Source organism: Netta rufina, assembly GCF_964035555.1.
Source record: "Netta rufina genome assembly, chromosome: 5".
Taxonomy (NCBI): Eukaryota; Metazoa; Chordata; class Aves; order Anseriformes; family Anatidae; genus Netta; species Netta rufina.
This window is the reverse complement of record NC_140128.1, coordinates 46,510,226-46,537,152: the sequence shown is the minus strand read 5'-3', so window position 1 is coordinate 46,537,152 and position 26,927 is coordinate 46,510,226. Positions and strand designations below refer to the sequence as shown.

At 46.1% G+C, this 26,927-nt stretch overlaps 1 protein-coding gene across 2 annotated transcripts in view; it reads left to right on the top strand.

Moving 5' to 3' along the window:
- The window catches only part of CCDC9B (coiled-coil domain containing 9B), a 49,643-nt gene extending 28,145 nt beyond the window's left edge, over positions 1 to 21,498 (top strand). For both annotated transcript variants that reach the window (XM_084287352.1, XM_084287351.1), the window contains 7 exons: positions 22 to 206; positions 1,559 to 1,620; positions 2,136 to 2,189; positions 2,644 to 2,740; positions 9,245 to 9,302; positions 9,653 to 10,458; positions 19,118 to 21,498. In XM_084287352.1, the coding sequence (XP_084143478.1) occupies positions 22 to 206; positions 1,559 to 1,620; positions 2,136 to 2,189; positions 2,644 to 2,740; positions 9,245 to 9,302; positions 9,653 to 10,426 (1,230 nt within the window). In that variant the 3' untranslated portion in view covers positions 10,427 to 10,458; positions 19,118 to 21,498. The remainder of the gene's footprint in view (positions 1 to 21; positions 207 to 1,558; positions 1,621 to 2,135; positions 2,190 to 2,643; positions 2,741 to 9,244; positions 9,303 to 9,652; positions 10,459 to 19,117) is intronic.
- The last annotated feature ends 5,429 nt before the right edge of the window (positions 21,499 to 26,927 follow it).

Genomic DNA, 26,927 nt, shown 5'->3' with positions numbered 1-26,927 from the left:
TGGGTCTTTTACCTCCACTAGGAGAGTGGGAAGTCACTCCAGAAGAGTCCTGGAGACCTGAGTTTCCCCATGACCGGACGGGAACGCTCCGAGTACATACGCTGGAAGAGAGAGCGAGATCAGATTGACCTGGAGCGACTGGCACGTCACAAGAACTCCAAGGGCGAGTGGCGACGGGCTTGGGATGTGGAGAAGTCAGAGCACATGTAGGTCCTCCAGTGTCCTGGGGTGGTTTGTCTGCACCAGGCCATTTAAAGCCAGTGATAGGACCTTGTGCAGATGTTCATTGTTTATCAAATTCTATGCTGTCATCTGCCTCTCCCTGACTAAATCCATATTGCTACCTCTTTCTCCTGACCATGCCTGTCAGTGGGACCAGATACCAGAGCAATTCTCATTTTTTCTTTCTGATATGAGGTCTCCTACCCTGACAGGAGATATTTTGTGCTGAGAAGAATTGCTTGCCTTTGGTCCTACCAGGACAAGGACTGAGGGAGGGAGGGGAGCATGAATTACTGTTCAGTCTGCATCCAGAGGGTTCTCACCATCTCCACAGGTCCAGTGACAGAAGGGTGCAGGTGCAGGTGCTCTTCTTGAAGCAGGAATGGACAAACTTGTGTTGCTAGCCCACAGCACAGCCCCACTTGTTTTTCCTTTTCAATCACAGGATGGGCCAATGTGCTTAAATCCTCCTCACCTCATGAGCTCAGCGCTTGTAGGCACTGTGGTGTGAGGGCCACCTATATGGCACAGGGGAAATGCTGGGGTGGTAACATGGGAGAGCTCATAATGGGGTCTGACATTTCCCCTTTAAACATTGCACCTCTAATGGTGCTTGTCTAGCTGGATCACAGTGTCTAGAAAGCTTTGGAGAATGATGAGCACCTGCAGCAGGATAGGGTTTTGATAGGGTGCAGAGCTAGGGGATGGGTTTGCTGATAAAAGAGTTTATACAAGGCAGGAGGATGGGATAACCTTTCGTCTGAAAAATAGGGCTGAATATGTAGATTTTCAGTCAGCAAGACCCCAACTGACAGAAGTGAATTAACTTCAGTGGATGCTGAGTATTGCTGGCAAGACAGCTCTGAGCTCTACTGTTCTCCTGTTTACCCATTTAAAAGAGAAAAACCATAATACTCAACAAGCAGGATTAGAAACCATCCAAACAAGTCTGATCCACAGGTCTGATTTGAGATGACAAGTCCTGAAGCTACTTCAGATAGTAGCTAGAAGCTTGGGAAGCTGCATGTGAGCTTTGTACAGTTACACTACAGGGATCTATAGGTTTTAAGGATGTTCATAGAATTAAATACATATATAGGTACTGATGTTAAGGTTTTAGAGGTTCTCCTTTGGGGTAGAATTGCCTCACAGCCTCATTTCTCCCAGTTAGTGCATGCAGTTTCAGCTTCAGCTGACAAACCTGCACTTACTTGCCAGTGGGCAGGTGCAGAAGGGCCGATGGCTGGAACTTGCATCGTCTCAAGGTCTCCTGCCCACGCTTTTGCACACTGGAGGAGAATGGTCAGGTCTGACAATGCCTGTTTTTAACCTGCAGGTTTGAAGAGGACTTTGTTAAGGATGGGGAGCCAGCCTTGGATAATCCCAGCAATAAGAAAGGTTGGCAAGGGACGCCTAGATTCTGTCCTGACGCTAGTGAATGCTGATCGTGCGAATCCCAGTGCCACAGCTGTTGTGGCTGTCAGTTGTGAAACTCTGCTTTCCTGGGCAAATGCCTCTGCGCGCAGTGTTGGGGTCTCAGCCCTCTCTGCTTTGCAGAGTGCTCAGGGGATGGGATTTGAGCATCTGGGTGCTAGTGCTTTTTACCTTCCCAGGGAGAGCAGTGGCATGGGTTCTATAACCTTTTACAACACAATATGGAGGCTTAGTACTGCCTCCTTTCCCAAACAGTGGTTTGAGAGGCAATCCTATTCCAGAGCACATCATCTCTGATCCCTGTGGTACATGCTGGCTTCTTTACTAGCATAAGTCCATCACGACTCCTGTTTCTCAGGAGATGGACTGGCAGAACAAAGCTTTCCCTTGCAACACCCTATTTGAACGCCAGGCTCTCTGCTACCTGTCCATTACAGAGCCTCACTCACTTTTGTGCGTGCTTTGCTTTGTCCTTTTAGGGGGAAGAAACGCAAGGAAATTCCAGCACAGGTCCTTTCCTCCCAATGGGAGAGGTGAGTAAACCACATGATTCAGTCATGTCATCCCACTCAATGTCAGCACCTTCTCTATACCCTCACGGAAAGAGTTCTCTCCAGGCACTCTCACAGACTTGGAATGCCTGTTGGACACATATCACGTGGCTGCTTTCCTAGCCTTGTGATAAGGTCTGTGCTCTGTGTCAAGGGAGAAAAAAAAACAGCCTCCCAAGAACAGCACAAGGGAGACCGAGTCCAAAGAATAAATTCTAAATTAATGATTGGAATTTTTCATAGAAAATGCAGAAGAAACACCCCTAAATTCTCACTTTGTACTCATTGCTTCAGATAATACATGTATAGTAGGCATATAGCTTCAGAAGCTTCCTCTTCCAGAGGTACTTCCAGTTATATGGGGATTTTAGCCCTTTCAGTAGTCCATCAGACAGTTCTGCCTGCGTTTGCATGGTCTTTCCAACCTGTCTTCTAGGTGGAGGACAGCACAGCGTGAATGTGAACAATCCCGGTCCCAAAGCAATGAGCAGCCGAGCCAAAGGAAAGGACAGACTGACCGGCAGAGCCAGAAGGTAAAGGTGCTGGCAATAGTGCCACAAACTAGCAGTTAATTTAGTGGCATTTGTGACTTCTGTGGAGTGCATCATCACTGTACCAACCCGGTGCATTAACTCTGCAGAGTAGCCGGGGAGATAGAGGGGCACCATTACTCTGGGACCAGATTTGGGTAGTACTGGCACATGCCACAGGAGGCTTTTGGATGCATCTTATCTAACTTCCAGGCATCGCTGATATTGGGAACCAGCCTCCAAAAATAGTTCTTAGCTGATCCAGTAGTAATTAGGATTGAGGGTACAGTACAGGTGTCTTTTCTTCCTTAAAAAAAATCTTAAAGATCCCTAACCTGGTGAGGAGGGAAGTGGCCTGTTCCTGCCAGCTGTGGGCAGCACACAGCAATATATTAATTTTCACTGAAGCAATTTCAGAATATCAGCAAAACTAAGTGCATTTTACAGGTTCGCCCACATCCTCCCAGGGGCCCCCTTCCCCTGCTGCTCTCTGTAATTAAATTTCAGTGCAGTCTCCAGGTTCCTGGAGCCACACTATCTAACAGTTTAATAACAGTGATCATACAGCATTGCCATGCCCCTTAATAGGCAACAAAAGGATGAAGGGTTGATTGCATACCCCAAGCCTCTTCATTTATCCAGAACAAAAAAACATTCCAGTAGCCTTTAATGTTAGCATTCTTCTACCATCCAGGTCAGTTATGACCACACAGTTAAATAGATGCACAAACTGATATGTGTTTTATAGGAGTACTCACAGCATTACCCAGAAGACATTAACTGGTTGGAGGTCAGCTGCTGCTTGCTGCTACTTGGTTGAGATTAAGGGTGGGAGACAGGGTCTGTGCATGCAGAATTCTGCTGTCAGGATAGTATTAGGTCTAATGTGCAGAGCCTGACACTATATCAAGCCTGGAGTGTTTTTTAATGTTGCTTTTGTCTCCAGTGACTGTGCTTTGAGGAAATGCACCTCAGCAGCCACATCTCTCAGCTAGTTACGTTCTGAATTGGGAATCTACTTAAGCATAAAGATAGGTTGTCCTCTGTCTTTCTAAGTCCCATTAGTTAATCATACTTTTCACAATTTAATTTAATTCTGAGAAAATGATGAAGAATAGTATCAGCAGCATGCAAATAATCAGGTTAGCTTTGTTTGGAAGTTACATTCAACCCCTTTCCATTCTTCAGCTCCATCCCCACAACATGTGCTTTGGAAAGAAAAGCTGCTGAGCTGTGCTCAAGCTTGCTCTCCCCAAACAGTGACTGCAGCACTAGGGAATTACAGCAGTTCCCAGAGGATGTGCAAGATGGGCATGCCAGTAAATTTGCTTTATGTTGTTACTTTCTGTGAATACCCTAGACTGCTTCAGACTGCAGGCTGGATGTGGCTCTTCACAACCATGAAGGACACAGTGACTTTGCACAGTTCTGCCCTGTCTGAACGTGCCAACCCAATCAGGCCCAAACCAAACTCCCAGACCTCAACAACAGCCCTCAGGGGCAAGTGTGGTTCAGAGGTTTGCTGCCAAAATTTGGTTGTTTGTGATAAATGCACAAGAATTACTTCAACAGTGGCACTGGAGAAGAGAAACGGAAAGAAAAAAAAGTCCATCCAATAATAAATATAAGTTAAATGGCAAGTATCAGTTGAGCAGATACTGCTACCCTTACACTAGTAGTAAGATTTTTAACAGCCACAAATGATCTAGGCTTTAGGTCATCATCCTTTTTGAAAGATAGCACTTATGGTATACAGCTTTCCTGAAGTCACACACCAGTTTTGGGCTAAGATTGATTCAAAGGGAAGGCTACTAATGCAGAATTGCTTCTAGATCCCCCTGAACTTAATTGGATCAGTTATCATCTATTGTCCAGGTGTCCTCCAGGCTAATTAGAGAACACTATTTCCTGAGACACCTTTTCTTTGGACTTTGATTCATCTGTTCTTTTAAAATAAATGCACATCTAGTGCTGTGTCTTCTGCTTTGAAAAGGGTTCAGAGAGCCGATTGCTGCAGAGCAGATTGTGTCTCATTGTGGGGCACATGCTTGGTGTTCCCACAGGCTGGAAGAAATTGCACAGAACAGGGGCATTGTGGTTTCCCTGTCAGTGTTTGCTGGGAACTTGAGTTACACTCACTGCAAATATACTACCTTTTTTCATCCTTCCTGCTGGGATCTTCTTGTTTTTCTGCTTCTCAGGGTTTGGTTGGAAAGCACAGAAGGGAGCTTCGTGTGGTGGTGTATCTGATTTATTCTGGTCACACCTTCAACTGTTGGCCATGCTCATCTTATCTCACCATGCGAGCTGGGATGCATCTCTGGGCCCTTCTTGGGTGTAGAAAGTGTGGGATCAGTGAGTTTGCTCACCCAGATGTAGCACACCCCTGGCCCTGCCCTCTCTTTTCTCCTAAGCAGCAGAATATAAGGAAAGACTTCAGAAAATATGATGTTGTTAGAAGGATTTGATGACAAGATAAGCCTCATGCCTTTCCAATGTTTAATCTTAAAGTTTAATCCTAATACAGTCATTTTCTGCTCTGAGGACATTTTAGCTGTACAGATTAGATGTGTATAGCTGGTTAAATATATGCTGGGAGAACACTAAATGAAAGAGCTGTGTTGATTTTGTGTGGCGCCTTGGAAAGGACAAAGAGTTTGTTGCTTCCCTTTTATAGGCAAAGCAGACAGATGCATCACGCAACGATCTGCTCCCTCCTTGCCACAGCCTGCGGGTCAAACAGCTTCACCCAGATCCTGCCTCGGGTTCCATCTCTGCACCAGTCAGACCCCAGGGAAGGGATGGGAGCCTGCCCACTGCCCTGTCTCCATCTCCTTTCCTCCTCTTCAGCAAAGACTTATGCCCCAAAGTGTGCCTGTGACAGACAGATGCTGACTGGTTTCCAGAAATCACCCAGGGTCCTGAGACATTTCTTTTCCCTTCTGTGCTGCGTTCTCAGAGCCATGCTCAGAAGGAATGCCTTGGCGAGCTGTCCTATGGCAGAAATTCAAAGAAATAATTGTGGGCTGGGACTCTGGCTGGCCAGCTTGGTGTGCTGTTTGACGACATCTTGTTGAGCTGCCCCTCACTAGTTCTAGTTTCTTCTCACAGCGGTCTCTGACTTTTCAGCTCCAGAGCTTGGCTAGGTCATTGAAAGCAACCTCCTCCCTGCCAGCAGCTAGGACAGCTAGCATCATTTCAGACTGCAGAGGGTATTCAGACTGTATGTGGGTATCGGCACTTTTAACTGCTGTAATAATACAGTATTATTCTGATTATTCCTTTGATTTTCTCTCACACACCCTGCCCATTTAACAAGAGGTTTATTGCAGTGAGTGCTGCAGGCTTAAACTCCCTTATGCCTCACACATCCCTGCTTGAAGAATACGAGAGCCAAAGCCCACTAGCGAGGTCAGCCAGTTCAAAGTGACAGCTGTCTCTGGGATCCGTTCTTTGCCTGGGAAGAGGGGAAGCTCAGCTGGCCAGATTGCACAGCAAGAATTAGCACCTTCTGTTGGGAGACCCAAAAGGTGTGCATCAGAGAGGATGCCTGGCTTGTCTTGGGCATCCACAGCCTGTTACTTCTGTCACAACAGACCGGGAAGGTACATTTTCCAGTACATTTGTGCCTCCATTGCAGAGGCTTGGAGGCATTTTAGGGCATCTAACTCCTCTAGGGCTGCTGGGTTTAGTCAGGATATTATTCATACCCATTTAAAGGCTTTAAGGCCCCAGAATGGCTGGTGCTGGCATCCTGTTTAGATGCCTAAATTATCTTGCTGATGAAATTATAAAATCTCATGTACTATTGTCTCCACAGAGACGTTGATTCTTTTTCTTTTTTCTCATTTTATTTAACAATGAAATAATTCATCATACCCTTCCCTGAACATCTTCCATTAGAAATGGGGCTAGAAGGTTGCTTGATTTATTTTTTTCATTCTTGTTTGCCCTTTCAGTACTTCTCACTTATCAGCTGCCAGCATGGAAAGTCATGGTTCATTTAAAACTACAAAGAAGTATCTTAAACACTACTGAGATGAGTAGCTGGAGCATGGAGTCGTGCCCTAAAGTCCTTACCTTCACCTGTGGACCTTGGAAAATTAGGGGCAAGAGGAAGCCAAGCATTCATCTGCTGCAGCATGGCCACCTCCCTCAACACCATCCTGCCAGAATTATTTCAGAGTAGCTCTCCTGCCCATCCATCTCACCTCATGGACTTCTGCTGCTTCCACATCCTCTGTTGACCTGGAAGGGGTCCCGTCTGGCCATGTAACCTTGTCTGTGAAACCGGAGGAGCATCCTTTCTTCCCCTGCTTCTCTTTGGGAAGATCCATTCCTGAGGCCTTTCTTCTCATTTCAGAAAGGCTCAGGGTGCTTTAGGGGTGCTGATTATTCCTTACCTCTGCTCCTATCTGCCCTTTACCACTTGCGAACTTCTCTCCCGTTTAAGTCCAAGCGACTCAACAGCAGTGGTAAGAGCCATTTGGATCATGATGTCTGGTGGTAACTTCTGGCTGCACCTTGTCCCCAAAAGAATTTGGAGCCACATTGCTGTGTGAGAACATCCCAGGGATAGCACTAGCTATGCTAAGGAACGTGTTGAGTATATTTGTTGCGTGTCAGCGATTAGTAACGCACTCTGGTGTGTTAGCAGTAATGATGGGGGGGGAGGAACACATCAGGCTGAGGTGTTGATTATTTCAGAATTGCTGTCTAGCTAGTTTTGGCTATCTTTAGACCTGTGGGGGTGGTCTGTTCTGGGATGGCTCTGCAGGAGCCATGCAGTGGCTGAGTAGGCAGAGCAGGGTGAGGCAGAAACCTGCAGTCAGCATGCCATTCCTCTGCTTATACATTTATCTGGGGAAAGTGGTCAGTAGACCCACCAACACTGATGCTGCATGCAGATGGAACTGGTGACAAGGGCAGCCCATGCCCAAATTTAACACTATTGACTCTGTGTGATGGGCTCTGCCTGTACAGCCCGACTTTCAAGGCTCTTGCAGGGTACTGCTGGAAATACACCAATGCTGGGGGCCCTTTTGCAGTTTGAGTTGGCACAGCCAGTGGCAGGGACCTATCCTGTATTCAGGACAAGACCTTGTTGGCTGTGCTCTGTGTGCTGGGTCACAACTGCCCCTAAACCTTAAAGCACGGCTCCAAGCTGCTTCATCGCCAGGCTTATTGAGGACAGCATACTCAGCTCCACACCCTCAGAGAGCCTTCAGGTGCTTGCAAATGCAACTTGCCCCTGCCCTAGGGACTTTGCTGAGTGTGAAGTAGCTCGATGTGATTCTACATTGGAGGCTGTGATGGTAATTCCCACACAATTTTCACAAGGGCACGTGGGGTTGCCTTAACCGTGCGCTTGTGCCTCTGGAAATGCCTGACTCTGCAGTCACCTTAATGTGTGTTTTCATTTCTTGTATCTTGGCCTACATTTGCCAACTGAAGAGGCCAGTGAGCCCAGCAGAGTCTGTCTAGAGAAGAATTAAATCTCACACACCTTTGCACACTTATTTTAAGAGTTTGTGGCAGGGACGACATATATATACTTACATTTATGTGTGCGCACGTGACACAATTCACCAGGCACACATATGAGAAGGAAAGGGTTTCTAAGGCCTGCCCTGCCTGGTAGTTCTGCATGGACAAATTCAGATCTACATTCACCCTGGCAAATTCAAAGAAGCAAAAGACAACACTTCTCCATGCAGCTTTTTAAGCAGAGCTGTTGCCCTCTTTAGCATGGGATATTGTAGCTGCTGCAAAATTTATTATGGGGCCAAAATGCACTTACACAAATCCTTGGAAGAGACTGTGTACTGTGTGAGCATGACTCAACACAGAGATACCATCTGAGCTCAGGAAATTCCAGAGCTGCACATTTCTGGAAGTTGGGAGGGGAGGTGTTAGACACACTTGCCCTCTTTTCAAACTCTACCCCAAGCATCTGCCAGTGATCCCGAGTGGGCAATAGGGCCTGGGTGAGCTGGACCTTCAGTCTGACCCTTATGGCCATCCTTGCAGCCTTCCACATGTCCATGCCTACCATCTCCCAAAGTACTTCAGAGCAATTTTATCCTTCACTGTCTGCCTCTGTGTCTGCCGTTGTGGAGATCTGGGATGTTTGGGCACTGTCAGACAAGCAGGACCAGGCTGTGGCAGACATCACCATAAGCGTATCACCATGTATCTTATTAGTCTAACAACAAATGTCTGTTCTGGCAATTGGATTTTATGTTTTCATTACATTTAGAATTATAACAGCCAGTTCATTAAGATTTAGTAGCCTCAGATGACTGCCTCTGGATGGGCTGAGTGTTTTGCAGTTGCCAGGAAAAGGAACTGGACCAGTTAGGTTAACCACCTTTATTCGTTTTTGCCTGGACAAGGGGCTCAGACAAGGAATGGATGGACATGGTAGAAATCCTTGCCCAGCCAGAGAGAGTGGCTGTTTGATATGAGAAACTGAAGGCCTAAATTCCGCATTTTTTTCCTTCACAGATGGGATGCAAAAGAAGGCGAGGACATGTCTTTTCTGAAGGATGACCCCGACAGCCAGGTGAATTCATTAGTTCAAGGGTGTCTGTTGAGTTTACTCAAAACATGCACTATCAGGAAAGTTGGAGGCTATTAGACCGTGCAGAGAGGGGAGACCTCTGTGTTGGAGTAAATGTGCCCCTTGCTAGCACTCTCCAGGCGGCACGATGGGAGAGCAACTTGACTTCTTGCATTGGCCCTTAAATTGTCAGTATAACAACCCTCACTTAGTCTGGTCCCTACATCACCTACATCCTTTTGCTTCCTTTAATGGCCTCAGCAAATTTGTTCTCGTGTTTTGGGTATCATCATAGACAAGGAATACTGGATACTGAACAATAAGCTGACATAAACATATCCTCCTTTTCTTAGAGGAGCCTTGGTACAGACAAGCAGAAGAGCAGAGGTGAGGAGGGAATGGAAGAGAACTGCACAGCTGAGCTGGAGGAGAAGGTGAAACAGCCAAGCCTCCAAGATCATGGGGCCTCATTATCACAAAGGCGAAGTGGGAAGGCCCAGTCTGCCCCCAATGGCCAGAAGGGGGAACGGAGAGGAGTGAAGGGGCTCGGCATGGAGGTCTCTGCAGCCAGCACAGGAGACTCAGAGCCAGGTCCCAAGCCAAGTAAGGAACCTGTTGAGGAAGATGGCAATGGGAAGCCTGGCACTGCTGACATCTCTCAGGAGGAGAGCACAAATAGCAGTGCCTCACAAAGTAGCCTTCCAAATGCTGTGCAGGCCGCCATGCACAGCAGTGAGGAGACCTTTTCCATGGGAGATGATTTAGACGGAGTTAGCTTTAAGAAAAACACAGCTTCAGAACAGGAATCCACTGAGGACTCTTCAAATAGCCATGGAGGAAAGCCAGACACAGCAGCAGAAGACAGACTGGATGCAGGTCAAGGACAGATGGTGAGACAAAATGGGGAGGAGCTGACCCAAAACACTGCCCTTGAGGGACAAACACTTGCTCTGAAAGGAGCTGAAGATGCTGAAGGCACTGAACACACAAGCAAGCCTTTGCCCCCAAGGAAAGACAACTCTGACAAAACTGTTATGCCTGAGCAGAACACAGCAAAATCACAGTCCAGGGAAGGGGACCAGCCTGAAGATTGCAAGGACAAGGACAGCAGGGACACACTCAACTAACAAGGATTGCACCAGCTTGCCTGAGATGGAAGGTGAGTTCCTGACACCACTCTTCATGGAGTTTGCTATCCTGTAGCTCTCATAGCCGTAGTACAGGTTCACAGTTCCATTTTCTGCGGCCATAAAGACAACATACGAGATAACTATTCAGAAGTGTTTGTTACCAGTGATATGGATCCCTCAGATATCCTAAAACTGTGTATCACAAAGACCTGCCCTGGAGCGGACAGGGAAACAATGGAAAGTCAGACGGGAAAATCTGTATGGAAAATTGGACTGCTGAGTCTGGTCAGTGACAGGCATTAGTCAGGACACAAGCTGAAACTATTCCTGGAAATGGATAATCTCAGAAAGGTGGGGATAGCAGTATGAATTTACTTCTGTCTCTGTGGTAATCACAGCTAGAATAACTAGAGGTTAGTGTAGTCCTGGTTCCAAAACACTCACACAGCTTTAGAGGCCCACCTTGTGGGCAGTAGTTTGAAAAAGCTGGACTTCACATAGGATTCTCTTTCCAGTACACGATTTGTGACTGCTAACCTCAGTGAATGTAAAGTTTGAATTATGTATATGGCAACAATAATGAGTAAGGCAGGATGAGATGGTTCCTGTTCCTAAGGCCTATGAACCAAATAGAAAGGGGGAAGAACAGAGCTGGTTATGTAGCAAAGCTCCAGGTTTTACTCAAGCAAAGAAGTTTCTTCCAGAAAGGCAGATACAGAACAAGAAAAGCCAGGAGAAAGGAACAAAGTATGTGACAGGTAGAAAAGTAAGGTAGAAATTAGGAAGAAGGGGCAAGGACAGAGAGTAGGAGATCTTTGGCAGTTACCTTTGCCGAATATGTTCTTTCCAAGCACTATCACAGATCAGGGAGTCATACCTGTAAGTGCTAGATCAGACCAATAAGTCAGGATGTGATCCTGCCACCAGGTTAGGGAGTAAGGTCGCAGTTTACTCCAGCTACCTCATGCCTAGCACAGAGACACCTAACTTAAGATCTGAGCTTCCTCTCTCTTGGAAGGAGAAAGATCGGCACTTCCAGAACGCAGTCCAGCCTGCCTAACCCCTAAATTGCTCTGGCACTGAGAAGAGAGGCAGCAGCAAGTACTCCAGCAGTACTCCTGTAAGCAGAGAGGCAGCAGTGATACTTCTAAGTAGGCACTCCAGGCAATTAGCTGCTCAAAGCTAGGCAGGCACATCGCCCCCACCAAGCGCCTTTCCCCAGCTCCTACAGGCTTTTCTTCAGACACCTAACCAGCAGCTTGTCACCAGGTTTTGTTTGGTATTCATCCCCAAGGCACAAAGGAGCTTAGGGATGAAGTGGTTAAGCTGCTAACAAAGAGACTTTCACTATAATCCAGTACTATACAAAAGGCATGGAGAAGCACAAGTGTTACAGCTTTTTAAAAAAGACAAACACCAAGATGCTGGTTCTGTACTGGAACTGAGATTCCTTCAAGTGAGGGAAATTAATTCCAACAGTATTTAGGAAAATGTTGAGACCTGGATGCACGCAGCATGACTGTGCTTTCCAGGCCTCTCCAATCTACCAGAAACACCCACAAAAGTAGAGAATGGAAGAATCAGAATTATCCTGAGTGAGAAAAGTAGTCATTAATTAGACACCAGCTAAGAGGCAACAATAAATTAGAGCAGTCCATTTTCATCACAGCAATGCAAAGGAGATTCCTATGGTTTGGTAATGCGACCCTGAGTCCACTTCAGCACAGCTCTTTGCTCCATCGCTCTTCAGTGAAGTCATTAAGGCAGGCTTAATTATAAACATAGCCTTATGTCTTGGAGAAGACAAGGCGACTTAAGCTGGTGTTGGCACTTAAGCACTTGTGCATCTGTTTGACTTAGCTGGAAACTGAGACCAATTTTATTCTCTGAAATATTTATTGCTTGGGATACACCAAGCATGGAAATGCCACCCCATCAGCTCTAGCATATAGCTACTGAGACTACTGAAGGCAGAGGCAGCATGTGGGGCCTGTGAGGGGCACACAGTGATAGATGGAGATATTTACCTTCTACAACCCCATTTCATCCTGCCTGCCTTCCCCTCCATCCCCATTTCCTTCCTATGCAGCACCCACCCCCCTACCAAGAGATCATGCCATTGCCTCACTGACCTCTTTCCAAAGAGCACAAGCAAAATTTCCAGGTGTGACTAACCTGTGCAGGTCCCACCATCTGGTGGAGACAGATTAAAGCAATATACTTTCATTTTTTTTGGTATTTCCTGTACATCTAGGAGATGCTTTAAGTTTCAGGGGAGCCTTTTGCAGGATATGGATGGCAGGTCATTTAGGGGGATTCAGCCATTCAGCCTTCAGCCAGTGCTGACCTGTGTTAGGATCACAGGAATAGGCACAGCTACATCACACCTTACTTTAAAAGAAAGCTCTTTCATTCTTTTTAGACTCCAGGGCAATCACTGATCATTGACTCACAGCAAGCACATATGATAAATAAGGGTAACCTCTCTGAGCAAACTGGTGTGTGATTGTTTCATTTGAAGGTTTTTTGCACCTTCCTTTGAAGCCTCCAACTTTCTCACTGGCTGGGCATCCATGGAGGCGTCAGGGTGAGCCAGTGCAGCCATTTCTGTGTCCCCCATCTCAGAAATAGGTTTCTTCTGTATGTTTTGTTTGTTTGTTTTTTTTTGTTTTCCCATTATATTGATTGCAACAGCATTTAGGGAATGAGTGAGTGAGTGCAGCTTGGCTGTTTGTCTTCAGTGATGTACTAGAGCATTGCTGTCACCTCCTACATACTGAAGTCACCACAAAGCAATTTGACCTCTCCCTCTGTACCAGTGACAGGCCACTATCAGGGCTGGCTTCCCGAACAAGATCATTTGCAGAGAGGGTGAGTTATGCCATGATTTATTTGCAGTGGGGTGAGCCAAAAGGAAGACAGAGGGCCCCATCTTTAAGTCTCTGCTCCCTGTATCCAATTTGTCATGAACATCTCTTGACAGGAGAAAAAGATAAAAATAAAAATCAAGACCTGGATTTCTCAAGCACTAGCTTAGCACAACCAGAACAGTTCATCTCTGTGGCTTGACAGCAGGGCTCCTAGGAGCAACAAAATAGCAACGATGACAACAACAACAACAACCCAAAAAGCAAAAGCTCATTTGGCTCAAGTCGGTTAAGTTGTCAGTGTGTTTGGAGCAAAAAGGTCTTATGTCTATTCCTGCTGTTGCTTTGAAATTCCCAAATCAACATGACAGGCTGCATAATGACACAGATGGCAGTCATAAATAACTACAGGCTGGTAACAGTCACTTCCCTTCTCTCGTGGCTTCTGTTTCCTTCTGCTCTACAGACGGATTAGTTTTGGACCACGCTATGTATAAAATGCTGCAAAGCCCTAGCTTGTTTTCTTGTAATTCTCCCCAAAGTGTTACATCACAGAATTTCTTTGGACCCAGATGCCTTCGGTTTGCCCTCATTTGAGGTGCATTTGTGTCCTTTGTAGAATCCTCTATTTGTTTTGGGGATTATTGAGACTTACGCCTGCACCTGACCTCAGATGATGCTTTAGGGCAAGGACAGCCAAAAATGCAACCTAGAGGAAACCTCTGTTCAGAGGAGCCATTGTATATGGCCTGCAAAAAGACTTAATAGGTGTGGCCATCTTTGGCAGGGAGATCACTACATCAGCTGGAGTCCCTTCAGGAATGTAACCGCATGTGGCAGGCTAATGCCTTTCTTGGCCTATCTAGTAAAAAGGGCAGCATTGTTACTCAGAGCTGGGTTTAGCAAGAACCAGGAAAAGAGCATCATTCAGGAAGCTGAAATAGCAATAAAGCCAAGCATTACACAAAGATCTGTGCTTTTTTGTTAGAATGAAAAAGTTTGATTATTCCTTTGGTGTCTAGCACAATGAATTCAGGTGCCAAAACCACCTGAATTATTTGGTTCTTCTTACCACTTGAGTATAATCTTTCGGGAACAGGCAGTCCTGAACTATAATCCAGTTAAGAGGCTGTGGGCTGGTGGCTCATGCTGAGTTTTAAACAATTTACGCATACACCAAATTGCAGATGCCCATGCCTAATTGTATTGATCTGATGTCAGAGCAACAAAATTACAAGATTATCCCTTTGCAGCAGGGCAAAGGGGGGTGTTTTTCACTCTGTGATGCACGAACAACACTAACACAATTTCCCTGTAGATGAAGGACTTCACGTGGCAAGGCAAATGGGTTGTTGTATCTCCAGGAGGTGCTGAGCAGCTCTGTCTTGGTAAATCCAGGCATGTCCCAGCCAGAAACCTTTATTGTGTTCATGTAACCACCTGATGTTATACTGGGATCTGAAGTGCCTGGTAGAAAACATGAGAGAAACTTGCGATGACAGTCCAGGTGATACTGTCTGAATGGCTGTTGTCATGGAGCACAGAGGGTTTGCAGCAAAACGAAGTGATTAATATAACTAGGACCACATGAGATTTGACCATGCTTAAAGAGAAGAATCTGGAAGGATGCACTGGTATGGGTTATCAGGCTGATTAAGAAAATCCTGCTAGGAGGTAATAGGTAACTTCACAGAAAAAAAAAATAATAATAATCTCACAGAAAATGCAGATTTGACAAATACCAGAAACGTGTCTTCCTCAACATTTTGAATTTCATAAAACCCAAACTGGAGCTTTCAGTAAACCTTTCCAGAACAGAAAATTTTAATGTTATGCTAGTAATTCAGTTTTGTTACGGTGTGATGTTTGAAAAATCAACCTAGAAACAGATGGGATCATTTTGCAAAACAAAACCTATCAACCCCCAAAGGAATGTAAAAATATCCATTCCATTAAGGGGTTATATTGTGGAATTTCTATCAAGGTTTTAAAAAAAAATAAAAATGCACCAGGTCACTTCACCTGATGTCAGGGAAATGTCCCCAGTTCCAGGATCTCACACAGCGCAAAGCACAGCCCGTGTCAGTAGCAGCAGTAACCCTCCAGATTTCACTCCCCACCACAAGTGCTGCTCACCCAGTTCTGTAAGCAGCCACCATGTGGATTTCACAGCTTCCCCTGTTAATGTCTATTTATGGCACTAAAAATCTCCTGCACCTTCAAACCAGTTGGAGATGCTGCACAGAGTGTGTGGTGGGGCTTTCATCCTTTGCTTCAAATAACAAGGAATAAATATTTACCCAAAGTACAGGCTTGGAATCCCTGGAGAATGTCCAACAAGTCCCAGAGAAGTAAACGATACACAAAAAACCACAGAAGCTTTTCCCTGAATTCTCTTGAGAAAATTAATCTTAACATCTTTAGAGAAAATGCAGCTGGGGGGTAAATTTCCAGAGCAGCTCCAGGGATCTGACCTCGCAGCTCCGGCTGACGTAAAGAGGAGTGGGGCAGGCAGGGCCTGTGTGCCGCAGGACCCAGGGGTTGGGAGAGGCCAGCTCTCTGCTGCAAACCAGCGCTAAAGGTTGGTGCAGGACGCCCCACAAGCAGAAACCAACGCCTCACAGGGCAGTCCTGGAGCTGCCGAAGGTTTCCTCAAGGTTCATGAGGTGAGAAGATACCATCTTGTGTGACCCAGTGCTGTGGGGAGCCCACCGTCATGCCACAGCATTTCAACTTCCCAGAGCACCTCCTAGCACCACATGCCACCAAAGGAGAGAGCTTAGTCCTCACACAGGATCAGGGAGTGCTGCGGCTTAATACAAGACCTGGAGCAGTTGTCCTCATTCCTCTGGAATTACAAAGTCCTTCCAGTGGCACGATATGGGAAAATAATCCCTAGGTTTTCAAGTGTCGTATGTGAGAATGGTTCAAGAGGAATGAACTTGGATGGAAGGAACTCGGGGAGGGACTGCAGGGATACTCAAGGAATGGTTGTTTAGTCTAGCAAAATGAAGGCAGAGCGGGGTAGTAAACACCACTGAAGGAAAAGGCCATTCCAGCCTGAACATAATTAGGTGCAAGAATTGATGTATTGAAGAAGTCTGTGGATAAATATGCAGAAATTAGGCAAAAGTTACTACCTGTCAGAGGATTTGAAGGGTGCCATGCCATGGCTGCAGCAGGGACTCGCTACCTGTAAGGCTGGCTTGGCCAGAGTGTTTCTGGCAGGGATTAGGCAATGTGGTGCTTGTGACAGCAGCAGGATGAATTTGGTGACAAAGTTGTGTATGTTCCTGTAAATGCTGGTGACTGCTGTGAGAGCACTGTGCTTCCACTGGTACCCAACAGCATCGGTGTACACATCCTGCCCAGAAATGTGGGAGCTGTACTCCTAAATCTCTCCAGCACCTTTCAAGAGCTTCTGCCTTGTCTTTGGTTTGTCTCTGTTACCGCAGAGCATGTGCCCATACCTCAGACGCCTGCATCAACCCTCTTAATGTAAACCCCAGATGAAAAGGAGGGAGAGATAACTACACCACATTGTGGTCTGCGTCTTCCTTTCTGCCAGCTCTGGGGTTGAGAAGGAACACACAGACTGTGGAGAGTGACAGTACCCCAAACCACTCCAGCAGGAATCACCACCAAAATCTGATTTTATATATTTAAACTCATCAAGGGTTGGTTGCAGTGATAAGTTTTCTACCAGAGACAAATCTAGAAAGAATTAGGATTTTTTTTCCCCTTAAAAAAAAGGTTCTAGTTGAAATTAGAATTAAGTCAGGGATGTTCTATGGTTGTGCTAGGTAGAAGAACACGCCTCATGATCTTACCGGTCCTTTTTGTGGCCTTTCAGCATATGCTGAAACATCAGCTATATATCCACTTTAAAAAAAGCCAAGTGAGGAAATCTGGTGTAGTGATGTCTGACAGATGGTCCTTACACAACATGTCTGAGTTTGCCACGTGGTATTTCACAAGACTGACTCTCTGAGTGGTCCACTAAGAACAAAACTGTCTATGGGAACTCTGGACCTGCCCTGGGAGAGATCAAACAAAATTCCGCCTCCCAGCCCGCACAGAGGATGGATGGTGCCAATCTTAGCTGATGGACAAAGGGCCAAAAGTGCCAGACTTCTTCAGCTACCTTCAGCCCCAGTGTTCAGGTGCATCTTGCCCCATGACATGAGGTTTAACCGGTAGATCTTACAGCAACCTGTTGTTGGCTTGGCTACAAAAGTCATCCCAGCGACTTCCCACATCCAGCCAGGCTTTGTCAAGTTGGGGAACGCCCGAGGCTTCTGAGACACACTGCCACCAGTCCGCATTTAATGCTCTCGTGTGATGGTGACACACAAATTTGGCTCTGTGTCCCCTTGCTGCTGATGGCAGAGGCAGCCCACGGCCGCATGGCTCTCCCGAGCCCTGAGTCACAAAGAGTAACGCCAGCCACGGGGATGTTGTACCAGCACAGAGCTCACCAAGTCCCCGACCAGCCCTTCAGTTACGCATGGAAAGGAAGATGCAGCGTAAAATGAGAGAAATGCTAATTACTGTGCCTCACTGATAAAAAAAAAAGTAATGACTTTAAAGCCCACCAGTGTCTTGGCTGTAAAGACTCATGCACAGAAACAAGGTGCCTGTATTGAAAAGGTAATGTTGCAAATCAGGGAAGAGACTTGCCCACCACTGCTAAATAGCACAGGGTTGTCAACAAGGCTTTTGGAAGCACTAATAGCAAAATAGATTAACAATAAACAGAGCTAGCTCTGGAGTCAGTACAGACTTGTAAAACAGATTATAACATCCAAGCCATGAAGCGCAACTCTAAAATCTGCTTCCTGCCCCTTCCCAATAATGTCCAGGAGCGTGCTGCTCCTGCAGCACTGAGCAACCCCTCAGCAGCAAGATACAGCCAGCCCTGTCCATTGCACACATACAGGTCAATAAAAAACATCTCTGGCAACAGCCTTAGACTCTTCTTTCAACTGCACATAGCATCGATTAGTTCAGTACCTTGGGCATCATTTCTTTGTGGTTTCTTATCAGGTATCTGTGGTTGTGTCATTAAATGATTCCTTTGGATCTTCCCTTTTATGTGAGCCAAGCTACTCCTGCCCTCATGGTATTTCATCTGCTTTTTCCTTTTATGTTTCCCCTCTATCCTTTCTTGTGAGCTCTGGGTGTTGAAATCCACGTCAGCAAAAGGCAGACCTGTGGATTTAGACATGGATGCAGGCAAATGCCAACTCAGCAGCTCTGAGCAGCACACAAGCATCTGGCAACCAGAAGAAAAAAAGTCTGTCTTTCCTAATTGAAATCAATGTATCTACGTCTAGAGACAGCTACAGAACAACAGCCTCAAGTCACAGATTAGGATTTTCCCCAGAGAAAAGCTCATTCCCCTTCCTGTGAACACAAATGCTGCATCCCCAGGCTGGGTTTCACAAGAGTGGGCCACAGACTCCTACCCAAAATCAGTCCCTCTTTTTGGGGCTCCAGTGCTATACGAGCACACACAAAAACATACAAAAATTAGTGTCCTTAAGCCAAAAGGAGAAAGTAAAGAAGTCTTATCCAGCCCAGAGGAGCGGGAACATATTTCCCCCAGGCTCACACATTTGGTGCGTCCCCTGGGCTGCAGAGCCCCCAGGTTGGGGCTCTTGGCAGGTCGGTATCTGGGTTATGCGATGCTGGGACCCCCCAGGCAGCCCCAGCCGTGCAGGAAGGTCACATTGAAGCTCAGCAGACACTTTTAATTTACTGCTCAGCGGTTCCCTGAAGGCTGATAATCCTGCTACTGTCTCTGCTCTTGTTTCACCAGGATAACGTGCTGAAGGTGGTGGATGAGAAGAGAAGAGGAGCACAGCCTTGTCCTCGCTCTGACCTTCTATGAAATCAGCTTTCAGCACCTGCCCTGCGCCCTTCATCCACCACAGACAGGGTCCCCCCTTCACCATTCCCCACTCAGTTTCAGCATCAGCCCTTCCTATCCTGCTGCCAAAGGACAGGAAAGGCTACACACACTCCCTACACTTTTCTTTGGTATTTGTTTTGCCTATATTGCAGCTGTGTGGCAAGCCAATGAAACGTCTACTGGATGCACTTTATTTTATTTAATAACTAATTCAGTTTAAAGTTAAGATTCAGCTTTCTGGGCAGCCCACCCATTCCCTCCCCAAGGCTAAGAGGGAACCATGTGCGCCTGGAGGACAGCAGGGGTTGGGTGAGCTCTCCCCAGCGGTTGCATGGGGACAAGCGACAAAGCAGAGCATTAGGAGACAGGGTGAGAGGTGCTAGGTTGTAGTGCGGTAGGTGGGTGAAGAAGTAGAGCTCAGGGCAGCTGTTGCAGTAGGGGTTTGTACGTGGTTGAAGTGGTGGCAGAGATGTATGGGAGTCGCACAGGTTGTGGGCACAGAGGGGACAGAGCCTCCTTGGGGTGCTTTCGACAAGCACACAGCAGCCACAGCATCTCATCCTTTCCAAGGTCACCTTTCTCCTCCAGTTAGATATGGTAGGGCAGAAGCAGCAGATGCTGAATGAGCACGTCAGGAACATGCTTTTTTTCTAAGTAAGGTGGCTGCTGCATTGAGCAGGTACGTATGCAGCTTGGCAAAGCACTGAGGCTGCTTAAGACTGAGAAGCACAAAGGCTACACTAAGTGGAGATGCCTGCAGCAAGGAGGAGGGCAGCACAAACGCAATAATTTCCCTTAACACCCTGCTGCAAGGAAGGAGCTGGCAACAGGACCCCAGCCAAATTGGAGCTGAAAGTCCAGGCTTCCTGTCAACTGCTTTCACCTTCCTGGTTGTGCCTTCCCTAGCCTTGTGCACAAGTAAGAGGGTAGCAGTTCCATTGGAAGCTGCCCAGGATACCTTTTGTCCTGGCCTTAAAAGGTGCCTTTCAAATCAAGGAACTGAATGAGCACTCATAGCATAAATGAGCAAGAATCCCAGCTGTTTAGATTTCCAAGCAGATCAAAGACTGACAGCAAGCTAGGAACTGGCTGAAATGTGCCTCCCCATTAAGAATGCAGAAAGCAGGTACAGGGAATAACATAATTCCTGACTTCTAAATGACAAAACAAGCGAGGCTATCATCCTCATTGAGAAGCACTGCCCTAAAACTTGAAGCAGTTTCGGGAGTAAATGTATGTGCAGATACTTATGCATGGAGATTTATTGAATGTCACTGCAAGATGCATTGGCTAACCAAAATGGCAGACTGCCTTGGTGATGGCATTGGCATGTGTGGACTGAACTATTGTATGCTGTTTTAATAAACTAATATTTGCACAAACACTTTGCTATTCTACGTAACTCAGATCCACAGTACCTATCTCAAGGAAGACGACCATGAGAACCTCCTCTATGTGCCAAATTCAGGAGAGGTTACTGGCTCCAGACCAGGCATTAGCAAGAAACAGAGCGTGCTGCTTTCATGTTTTATTAGTAGGAATGTCTTCCCCCACCCAAGCCCAGACTGGGTTTATTTGGACTTATCCAACAGATAAGAGAACAGATAGATGCAAACCAGATTATAAGACTGCTCCGGGTCCTGGAAATTCTCCATCACTTCAAGGCTGGTTTTCCTCAACCAACTGGCTCAAACACTTGCTTATTTATTTATTTAAGATGAAAACAGCTCACTGACCTCAGTCTTGATCCAGTCAGAATCACTGCCATCTTGCCTCAGCCCACACACAGAATATTCTCTGATCAAGAGCTTGTTGTTGCACTCCAGCAGCAATCAAACAGCCAACAGAGAGCAACTTTTACATTGCCTCTGGCCCAGGATTTAGTTGTAGAGATGAAAATCCAACTTCAATTGTTGCTATACTTTATCTTATTGACACAAGATATAGCAACAACTTTCCTCTTTCAAAGGAAAAAAACACTTTGCCCTCCATCCCCTTCTTTCCCCCCTACCCCTCATAAACCCAAGCAACTTTGCACTTCATGATGCCTGGGAAGGATCGAGTCTGTACCAAGGTCTGTGGATTGTGCTGTGCAGATAGTGCCCGTCCTCAGCGTAATTTCTTCTTGCTTACCAACACCCTGCTTGAACGCACTTTGGTTGGTGCCTGGATTGGAATTTTTCAGAAAAAAAAAAAAAAAAAGAAAAAGCTTTGGGTAGCTATTTCTTATATTCAGTGAGAGAAAAGATTGAAGAGTTGGAAAATCTGATGTAGAGGTGTTATTTATATTAAATAAAAGTTATGAGAAAAAGTTCCAGTTTCTTAGTGTTTCTCAGCCCTCTGTTCATGGCTTTCTCTACATGTGAGCAGAATTCGTAGCATTTACTTTTTAAGAGCAAGAGCTCCAATTCAGATCACTCAGCCCTTAGGAAAGGGCTCACCTCCTGGTCTGGTGAAGTCAACCCACCCAGCAGGCTCGCTGTAATGACGACAACCTGCCTCAAAACACAAGGCTTGCTTTTCCACAGGTGTCAAAGCTGCCTCATTGCAATGTCACCTTTCTTGCAAGCAAATGCAATTGCAGCTTGTAGAGTGCAAATTAATCTGCCTAGAGAGGCACCTGTTCCCTCCCAGTAGTGCTTGGTAGCTCAGGGGTTTTGTTAAATTCACTCTTAATTATTCTTAATAACAGGAAAAGAGCAACAACACTCACACAGAAAAACCCTTTTTCTTTAAGCCACAGGAACGGCTTGCCACTGAGATACTGCTGGTTGGCAAAGTTTACCGTCAATTTCAATGCAACAACTCTGTAGCAAAATTGATTTCAGACTAGGAAATCAATTCTTGATTTAAAGAGATGATTAAACTCATCCTAAGGACAAAAACACACCTGGGCAAGGTTGGAAGTACTTCATTTTCCAGAGCTTTACAAGGCCAATTACTACAGGAAGCAACAAGAGAAAATCTTGACAGCAGTTCTGGCTCTCCATTCCTTATTTCAACAAATCTAATACTACAGCAGAAGGCTACCACACAAATTCCTAAGTAAAGCCCTATAAAGAGAGGCTAAAAGTAGAAAGAACAGAAACATTCACAAATTTTCCACACCAATTCCACTCCACATGCAAACAGCATAGGAGCCTGAAGCTAAGCTGGCATTTCCTGAGAAGTTTTTGTATTTGAAGTATGTAATACAGTAGTTAGTGCTTTCTTGGTTACAAGGAATACTTAAAGTCAATTAGAGATAGAGAGCAGGGTAGAGCATTGCTGTGAAGCTAAAATACTGCCTGCTGCCTTCCTTTGGCAAGGTACAACAATAGCTCAACCAGTTCACAGCCTCACACGCTCCTGCAGTTGCTGGCAGGCGCAGGGAACACACTGGGAAGCCTGCAGCCATGCCCTGAGCACACCAATTCAGTGCAGCAACACAGCAGCTAACCAGAAATGAGGTATTCCCAAAGCTCACTGCCTCCGAAGACATACGGAATAGCCAGAAGTCACACTTGACCTCCTTTGCTTTACATTCCAGCTCCAAAGTGACTGTTTCTCCTACCATTCTCTTGGCTCACACCAGCTCCTCCCAGGACTCCCAGCCAGTCACTGGTAACACAAACACATGTGTAACACTCTCCAGTGGCCCACTGAAATTAATTTAGGCTTCTCTGAAGGAGATCCACGATGCTCAGCGACAGCCACTGATTTTACTATCGACACTACACCACAGGATTGCTTTGCGGCCACACTAATGAATTAAGCCAACATCTGGAGTAAAAATGCAACACCTTCCTTCTGAGAATTACAGTCCAGTCCTAAAAATTGGAGATTAATCCAATTCCCCTTATTCTGCTGAGACCAAGTGAGAAGATATGCTGGGGGAAAAGGTAGCTTTCAGAAGGTGAAAATGTGCTCCAGAAGCTGGCTCACATCACATGCTCCAGTAACTTTTCCAGCTATTTCCCTTCCTCCTGGTTCCTCTGCATGCGAATCATAACACACTCCTTGAACAAATTGAACTCAATGGGGCAAGTATTGTATCTCAATAGATAGGTGAAGCCCAAAGGCATCTACACACAAGGAAAAAAAAACACAGAAGTTTTAAAAATACCCCCTGATCTAGAGGCACCTTTGACTGGACGTCATTAACTAACTCTTCACCTGTTGCTCCTTTTAGGCAGCACTTCCTTTTGACTGGGCTTGCAGTTTGAATCCTTCTGTGAGGATCTAAACAGATGTGGCATAGCACGAGTGCTAGAGGGTCACTTGTCATGTGGGAGTTGGATGAGGTAGTATTAGTTTTCTCACCTGAAGTCCAATTCCTCACTCGTGAGACCCTTCTCAGCCAAAAAGTTAAACCAGAACATGACCTAGTCTTTTCTCCATTCTCTCAAGCAATTACTGTGACTAGGAATTGGAAAATTAAAAGCTACTGTGTCATTCACTTTCTCCTGACACCTGGCAATGATGCACTGTGTCAGTGCAGTTCAGAACCATGCTGCACCTGAAGCACAAATACACAGTGACTGCTGTGCCGCAAACTCTTCAAGGCTTAGAGAACAAAAATCTGGGATTCATACCCTGAACAATAAACCCAGAACTTAAACTGCTGCAGGGAAGTTGGCAATACAGAATCATTAGTGCTTTTAATAAATAAAAAGCTCAAGGGAAAAGAAGTACAGATATCGCTGGTCCTGCCATATCCTTAGAACCATCATTCCTTTACAGGAACATCCCATAGCGAGAGGTTTTGACACTCCTGTTAACATCCTTATACTCCCTCAAGGAAAGAGCCTAAGATTCAACACTGGACATTTGACTTACCTTCATCCGAACTACCTTTCACACAGCTCCCTCTCACAGATCTGCTCACACACTGGAAACAGACACAGTTCTGCAGGCAAGGAACACGCGGGACAGCATTTGTGGAAAGGGATCAATCTTGCCAGCAATTCCAAGAGAACATCACCACAAATTGCAGTTAGTGATTTCTATCTAGGAAACAATGTAAAAGCCTGAGCCTTATCTCACCTGATGCAATTACAGTGGTTAGAGAAACACTCACCTACTTCAGTGACTTCCCAACAGAAACAATTAAGGGAAAGACCAATATAACGCAACAGATAGCAATGTGGTCTGGCTTCTTAAATTTCAGGTTTAGCCAAAGCTGGTGACTGCACCACTTCATGGCACTAAAAGTGTGGTCAAGTTGCAGATGACTGTTTCAGTACTACAACTGCAACATAATGCAAGAACTCACAGCCCTGAAAGACAATCCAGCCATTATCTCTTGCAGCCAACCTACCTTCCCCCCCCAAAATAAAAGAATCAGGGTACTAGGAGTTAACTTACACATAGAAACCAGTCCAGACAAGCCATTTTGATTACTGGAAGTACTTACAAAGTGCATTTAGCCACTGATTTCTTGGCCCATGAAGAGTATGAACAAGCATAAATATGGGCTCACTGAAGGCAGACAACAACTTAATGTCCTTCTGAGTACTAATTCCCAGCTGGGGAAAGGACGTAGAAGAGATTTAAACTGAAAAGCCTAGGTCCAGAAGAGCTTTGCAAAACACTGTTCAAATTACAAAATATTCCTAGTCATTAGGCCAGCAGTTTGAAATCATTCTATACCTTTACAAGCCAAAATTTCCCCTTGCACACCTGGTACAGCTGTAGTGAAGTAACAGGATGCTCCGCAGCCAGCTGTAACAGGTAGGGGAATAAGTGTTTCACCTAAATCACGATTTATCAGCAGAGAGGATACAAAAGCAGCCTGGGAACTCATCAAGCCTGCACTTCCATAGAGGAATGAGAACAACCACAGCCCTCTTAATTCTGGCTGACCAACTATTGCTAACCAACCATTTTCAGCACCAGAAAGGGAGGCAACCACCACCAATGGGTCTATTCTCTCTGATAAAGGGTTTCTGATCACAACCACTGTCCTGCAGATCCTTTGCCACCAAAACCACAAACCAGGCGAAGAGCTTTAAGTTGTTACAGCTCCTGAATACAAGGCATCCCTCCACAGATACGCATGAGAGGTTGGAAGAGGGCAATGCAGCCCATTTAATTCAATTCACTTCCTCTTCCATCTGCTCTAGACAGACATGCCCCATTAGTCTCCTGAGAAGAGGAGGAAAAATGCCAGGAGCCTACGTACATCCAGTGTACATCAGATGCACTGTTCAGAGCCACTACAGGCTCACCAGTTGTGAGCTGCACACCAGCACCAGAGAAATCCTTGTCTCTGTATAATTCCACCCAGCTTTTATTTATCTTTAAAGATAGTTTTAACAATTAAACACAAGCTCCCTGCCAGAGACACTTCCTAACTGCTTCTGCATTTAGTACTAGAGCCAAGAGACAGACTAAGCTCAACTGGTACCTGCTTTGTTTCTGCTTTGACCATTCCTCTCCTAGGAAGCTGCAGTAAGCCTTTGCTTCTAAAACCAGATGTAGATATGGGAGACAGCAAACAGCATCATCACTAGGCGCCAGAACCACTGCATGCATGCTGCAGCCCTATGAGCAGGTATCAGTATGTCACAGACCGAACTGCCAAGGGAACAAAGTCACCCACTGCTACAGAATGAACACCCATGGGGCTAAACCCAGCCAACTGCCTGGCCACAGCTACAAAACAGAGCCCTGCCACTACACCGGATAAATAGGAAGAGCTTAGAAGCAGCTCTGGAGGTTGCAGTGTGGAAGGGCAGCCACCTGATACAGCAGCAGATTGGGACTTTTCAGCTCCTGCACCACTTCTTGCTTTCTTCCACCCGCCCCGCAGAAAGGTGGCAATGATCACGCGTGCATTTTTGTTCAAAATGATTAAGCATGATCTTTTTCCTTCTTATCAGCTAGTCTCCTTTTCTAGCACAGTAACAACATACAGACTTGCCTGCATGCTGTCCAAAAAACTGTATAAAGGTGGAAAATCACACCTGAGCCGCTGAAGCAGGCCTAACATCACCACTGGTCCACAGCATACTGATTTAGCAGCTATTTACCCAATAAAACAGGAGTGCCATATATTTTACAGTACCTATGTGATTTGTACAACTGAAACACAACACATCAGAGCACGGTTTTCATCCTCAGCAGAGGCAATCTGAGCTCCGAGGATCATTTCCCAGGGATGCTGAATAGCTTGGCAGCCTAACAGTTAACTCATTCAACCAAAACCATCCATCTGAAGAGCAGCTGCTCGGTCTGGCAGCTTCCTAGCTGAGAGCCCACATCCTACAGCCATTAAGCACCACTCTTTTGCACCCATCATCAACGAACAGAGCCAGGCAGATCAGCCTTGAAGACTGCACAGCAGGCAAGCATCATATTCTGAGTAAAGCCTGCTCAGTGCACACTAGGCTAGCACAGACCTACCTCCTGTGGGCCCTGGGGTGCCAGCAAGGTGCTGTGCCCAGCCAGCCCACACAGGGCACCAGGCACCACCAGCACCCACCTGCTCCCATTGGGATAGCTCAGACCTTCTCTCACCACCAATGCTGCAACTGGCAGGAGCTGGGCACACACAGAGGTTTCTCCTAAGGACACCAACGACAAATAAAAGCAACAGCACGGTATGTCAGAGCTGCCTGTCACAGCGGGCAAGTCATTTTTGCTACCCGGAGTCCTTCCAGCTCTACATTCGCCCCGATCCTCCCTCCCCAAGCCCATCGCCAAAGAGAACATGCTGTGTTACAGAGACTTTCAT